Source organism: Mustela erminea, chromosome 6 (assembly GCF_009829155.1).
Source record: "Mustela erminea isolate mMusErm1 chromosome 6, mMusErm1.Pri, whole genome shotgun sequence".
Taxonomy (NCBI): Eukaryota; Metazoa; Chordata; class Mammalia; order Carnivora; family Mustelidae; genus Mustela; species Mustela erminea.
This window is the reverse complement of record NC_045619.1, coordinates 52905080-52911079: the sequence shown is the minus strand read 5'-3', so window position 1 is coordinate 52911079 and position 6000 is coordinate 52905080. Positions and strand designations below refer to the sequence as shown.

The window sequence follows — 6000 nt, the reverse complement described above, 5'->3', positions numbered from 1 at the left end:
GAAAGTCAAGAATATTGATTGATTTCATCAAGACATATAATTTATTTTGTTTCTTCTTAAAAATATTTAAGGTACTGATTAATAATCAGAGCTAGTGTAGCCTAAAAGTCCTATTTTTCAAAGACTGAGAAAATTTGAGAAAGTGGATTAAGGAACACCGATGGTTGTAGAAATAATCTGGAATTGATTTTTTTATACTGGAAGTAGTTAATATGTTACAAAAATAAATGGTTAGCAGTTTACTTTCACTGCCCATCAGGTAAAATAAAAACCAGAGATTACAAGAACACAGTTCAAGAAATCAAGGACTCAGCTTCCTATTATTTCCTTTCTCTCCCCACCATGAGGGGAAATCAACTGCCCAATCCAGTCTTGATTCTATTTCTCCTGCTCCTTCCCAGAGATGCTTCCACTGCTTCAAAACCGTAAGCAACATTTCCAGAAAATTCTACTGCCCTTCTCTTTCTCATTGTGTTATCTGCTTCTTGATATGTCTCACTTACTTATTTTCTGATTTCCTGTGAAGTTATCTGCTGTTGAAGGGGTTTGGAAAGGTCAGTACATTGTTATGGCTCATGTGGAAAGGGGCATACTCCAGTTCTAGAAAACACAGAGACATAGGGTGGTAACATTTATGAAACATTCACCAAATAAGAATACAGAATTATACAACATTCACTTAATAATAATATAAAATTCCCATAAAAAAGGGGGGGGACATATTTTTATAATTGTCTCATGAAAAGGGCTGCTGTGTCTCGTCCACTGTGAAATGGCTCAGTGGCCATATTTTCCCCCAGTCAGGGATCACCAGGACGGATGCATGACTTTCACACAAGCCAGGCTTTGTGTGTCAGATCACTCAAATCATCAGCAAACCTGTAGGGGCTGGCATTAGATCTTGGGACTTTACATATTAACAAAATGTGGGCTCTGCCTTCAATACCTCACAGTATAGAAAATAGGAGGAGATAGTGCACAGAGAAAGGAATACAGTGCAAAACCAGAAGCAAGCATTGCAGGATTTTGTGAGAATGCCCACAGAGAAAACCTCCCTCCTCCTGGAACCTTTAAGTGATATAAGAGAAGGGGTATCACCTAAGTGTGCAAAGAGAAAGCTGTTCTTGAGATAAGTCCTATGAAGTAAATAGGATATACCAAGATAGATAAGGACACTTCAGAAGGAGAGAGGCCCGGGCAAACCAGAGCATTGCAAATACAGCACGTTCGAGTGGTTGCAAATGATGGGCAAAGAACAGTAGGAAAAGTGATATTTTCTTCTGGGTGGACATGGTAATATATTTGGTGATTAGCCTTGCCTAGCTTGGCTTGTCTTCCAACATCAGAGAGTGTAAGAGAGAAAAGAGCTAAAATTGCTCCTGGAAAAATACTGCAAAGCAATTCAATTCCTCCTTACCTATTAATTGTTATCACTTTAGCATCCTAAAATAAGAACATTCATATCATCCACATGAAACCCAAGACCACCGGTAGGCAGGTTCTTAAGGCTTTCATGATAATCAATGGGTTAATCACATTTTGTTGTTGCTTAAAAAAAAAAAAAAAAGTTTTTTCAGCTTTATAGACATATAATTGACAAAATTACAAAATATTTCAACTGTACCATGTGATGATTTCATATACACATATATGAAAGGATTCCTCCCACTGGGTGAATTAACACATCCATATCATGCATATTTACTCTTCTTCTTTTATTTTTCTGAGAAAGTTTAAATTCAACTTCCAGCAAATTTCGTTTATACAATGCAGTTATCAGCTATAGTCACCATGTCTTACACTATATCCCCAGACTTCATTCATCTTACTATAACTGAAAGTTTGTGCCCTTTTACCAACCTCTCCATATTTCCTTCAACACCCCTCCACTCCAGGTCCTGGAAGTCACCTTTCTATACTCTGTTTCTATGAATTTGACTTTTTTAAAAAAAGATTCCACGTGTAAGTGACAGCATGCAATATTATCTTTCTCTGGCATACTTCATTAATAATGATATCAAAGTCCATCATGTTGTTGCAAATGATAAGATTTCCTTTTGTTAAAGCTGAACGGTATCCCATTTCTAAATTTGAAAATGACTTCTTTTTTAAAAAAGATCTTGTTTATTAGAGAGAAAGAGAGAGAGAGAAAGAGTGCACAAGCAAAGGGGCAGGGCAGAGGGGAAGGGAGAAGCAGACTTTCTGCTGAACAGGGAGCCCAACATGGGGCTTTATCTCAAGGACTGCAAGATCTGACCTGAGCCAACGGCAGACACTTAACTGACTGAGCCATCCAGGTGCCTCAGAAAATAATTTCTATCCAAAATACAAAGTGACTCCTGGATTGCTTATCCATAGCTTATGAATAGTTCTACAAATATTGTGAGGGTGAATATCTCCACAGCACAACAGAAGCATATTAATGTTTAACTTGTTGGAGGTTTCTGAGTTTCTAAGGTCTTTTGGATTGTCCTTTGAAGAATACATTCCTCTGCCTTTTTGCTGAAATCTGGCTCTGTTCTATGACTGGTGATTCCAGAAAAGATGATCTAGAATACAGCCACAATAATGATGTCTTTTTAACTTCTCCATGATTGATCCAGACGCCTCTTCTCTACAGGCAGTATCTGGTGCTGGTCCCATCACAGCTGTATGTGGGGGTTCCCGAGAAAGCTTGTGTCATGCTTACTCACCTGAATGAGACGGTGACACTGAACATAATTCTGGAATATGGAATGCAGACCAGAACCCTCCTTGCAGACGTGGTGACAGAGAAGAACTCCTTCTACTGCAGCCCGTTCACTGTCAGTATGACTCCTTGGGATACAGAAGCTCGTTAGAGGAAGAGCATATTTATTAGCTGATGCCTTGTGTCCTGACCCCCAACAATAAAAAAGCATAATGAAAACACTGAGAAGTACAAAGTGACTTTCAAATTAGATTCTACTGAATATACTTTCATAATATTTACAAACAATTCCAGTGTAATATGCAAAACATAATAGTAATTATAGGAAAGATTTCATTTGCCCTCAAACTCGTGAGGGAAATAAAGTTCATGCCGTTACCCACAAAAACATTAAAAGTCTTAAATTTAAGTGACTTAAGATCTCACAAGTGGTCATTGGTTAATGTCTTGTCCTTGTAACCTATTATTACATAAGGAATTAAATAGTTAATGATACTGGCTTACTACCAATGATATAACACATAATGTTGGTGTTGACCATCGGAAAATAACATTTGATAATCATTTTAATGCCATCGTATTGCTGTGGACATGAGAGCGTGTTATTTCCTTCACCCCCATGTCTGTTTGAAGAACTAGTTCCTTTCATTGAGGTGACATTTCCCCTTTAAATCAACAAAGTGTTACCGTCATGTTACATTAAACCTAAGAATCTATAAACCCAGGGACATAATTTTCTATTTATTCCTCACTCGTTCTCTGGGACTGACAAGAGAATAAGAAAGTCAGAAAGGCTGAGACATTCAGAAGTGGGTCTGCATAGATTTTTCAGCTCTTTTCTACCTTACAGCTTCCGGAGTTACCGTCTTCCTCAGGGTTGATTACTGTGGAGGTGAAAGGGGCAACCCAGCAGTTTGTAAAGAGGAAGAGTGTGCACGTCATGAAAGTAAACAGCCTTGTCTTTGTCCAAACAGACAAACCCATCTACAAACCGGGACAAACAGGTATAGGGAACCAAATCAGCAAGGGCCACTTTACGGGGCAGGTGTGTGGTTCCCTATTAACTTATTTTGCAGTCATGAAAATCCAGGCATGTTGTTATCTGTGTTATTTACCCTCGATTCCCACTGGGTAGTTTAATGGGGAAAATCTCTATGTTTCAGTGAGACTCCGCATTGTCTCTGTGGATGTCGATTTTCGCCCTTTGAATGACACGGTAAGTCTCCTTACAGTGGGTAAGTTTGGGGGAAATGGGAAAAAAATGTCAAGCCCATTTTTTGCAGAACCTGAAACCAATACGATCTCATAAGAGTTCCACTGCTGGAGAATAGAGAAACCAGTTCACCAACTGCATTGTTAAAATAAAATATTCAGTTGAAATTATCCTTTTAAAGATCCCGGTAATTTTCATTGAACAAAAGAAAGTAAATGCATTTGATTTCTCCCTTAGAGAAATGGAGACTTTCTCAGAGATAAATTTCATCTGCAAAATAAATTTATTTGGACCTTTTTACCGTAGCATAACTTTCCTCAATTGTACAATATTTCATAAAGGTAAAGTCATGACTTCTCAAGAACTATATGTCCCAAACTACACATGTAAACCAAACTGGGGCACATCTCCTCGTTTGGACAAGAAATATACAGACTCACTTCCTCTCATCTGGATAGCGTATCAATGTTGATGAAATGGCTTTCTTGTTCTGACATCTATCCCACACTCATACTATTTTTTTTCTTTCCAGTTTCCAGTGGTTTATATAGAGGTAGGTAATATATTATGCATCTCAGATGGGATGAAGACTTACTTATGTTCCATTGCCCCTTGCCACCCCTCTCTTCCCACCCCACTAGCACCTCACCAAAACTAAACAGTTTTCCCTATCTTCAATCCTTTGGAGATGTAAATGAAGGGGAAAAATCCCCTGAGATGATACAAGTTCATGACTCTTCCAATATTTCTGACCAAATTGGATATGCATAATTTCAAAAAGAGGTATTGCAATCTGTAGTATCTCATTGCTGGTAAACTTGCTGCCCTTTCCTCAGTGTGTAATTCCTAGAAAACTTTGCTCAGTACCTTTGGTGTCAATTTACCAACCATCTCTTATCCAACTCCCAATGTGCCCTCCCTAAAAAGCTTTTCCTCTACTCAGATTATGTATTTCAGCTGTTTCTACGAACTCATAATATTTTTATCTGTAGAATCCCAAGAGGAACCGAATTTTCCAATGGCAAAGTCTCAGACTACAAGGAGGACTCAGCCAGCTGTCCTTCCCACTCTCAGTGGAGCCCACTCTGGGTGCTTATAAGGTCAAGGTTCAGAGGGAGTCTGGGGAAAAAATAGAGCACCCTTTTGAAGTAAATGAATATGGTAAGAATTCTGCCTTTCTCCAAGACATTTATGATATTACTTTAGAGTTTATGAGTTTTGACACATAGATATAAGCAAAAATCTAACAGATAATAGTTGGAAATTAGCAAGTTTTTTAAAATTTACCCAAATATTCACTAAGAATCTTTCATGTACTATCTTATTTAATCCTCGTATCAACCATCTGAGGTAGATACTCTATGGTCTCCATTTTACAAATGAGTACATCAATACTAGAACAGTTAGTAATTTACCAAAATCCCAGTAAGAGGTAAGAGAGATTTTAATAGGTCCATTACCTTATTCAAACCAAAATTGTTAACCAACGCAACAAACACCTTCACGCATCGGTTGATCTGTATCTTATACCTCCTGGCTGTCTCTAATCTACACCTAGACTACTCTATTCAAAATGGTCAGACATTGAAGCCATCTTACTAGTTATCAGCCATGTGGATTTTCTCATGAAAATGAAGTATTTCGTGCCATGGATGAAGAGACTGCTCACAAAAACATCATTCGCCAAATTCACCTGAACTGCTATGAGGATTATAGAACAGATATATTACAGGAACAGCGAGCCTTACACACCTGTGAGAGAGGATGGGAAAGTAAGGGTCCAGGAGGCGGGGGCTAGATCATAGGAAATGACTAACCAGTTCTCCTGAACTGTGGGTGGGGAGGAATAAATTAGCACCTTCCAGGGTACCGTCGGATCCCAAAGTGGACCACAAAGGGAAACTGACAGAAGAATCTATGGAAGACTGGATGTATCTGTTCTTCATATCTACCACTTCTCTATTTCTGTAATAAGTGTCTGGTGGTGGGTCTGGGGACTCTTAGTCAGCAGGACAAGTAGCTGGGAAGAATTGGACACAGAGGGAAAGAATAAGGACAAATTGGAATTTCCTCACCTCTCTGTACCTGCCACCACATC

At 38.6% G+C, this 6000-nt stretch overlaps 1 protein-coding gene across 3 annotated transcripts in view; it reads left to right on the top strand.

Annotated features, from left to right (window-relative positions):
- The first annotated feature begins 267 nt into the window (after positions 1 to 267).
- Positions 268 to 6000, top strand: part of LOC116593233 (pregnancy zone protein-like) — a 43860-nt gene continuing 38127 nt past the window's right edge. For all 3 annotated transcript variants that reach the window (XM_032347207.1, XM_032347206.1, XM_032347205.1), the window contains exons 1-6: positions 268 to 425; positions 2621 to 2804; positions 3540 to 3693; positions 3853 to 3905; positions 4435 to 4455; positions 4895 to 5063. In XM_032347207.1, coding sequence (XP_032203098.1) covers positions 343 to 425; positions 2621 to 2804; positions 3540 to 3693; positions 3853 to 3905; positions 4435 to 4455; positions 4895 to 5063 — 664 coding nt within the window. In that variant the 5' untranslated portion in view covers positions 268 to 342. The remainder of the gene's footprint in view (positions 426 to 2620; positions 2805 to 3539; positions 3694 to 3852; positions 3906 to 4434; positions 4456 to 4894; positions 5064 to 6000) is intronic.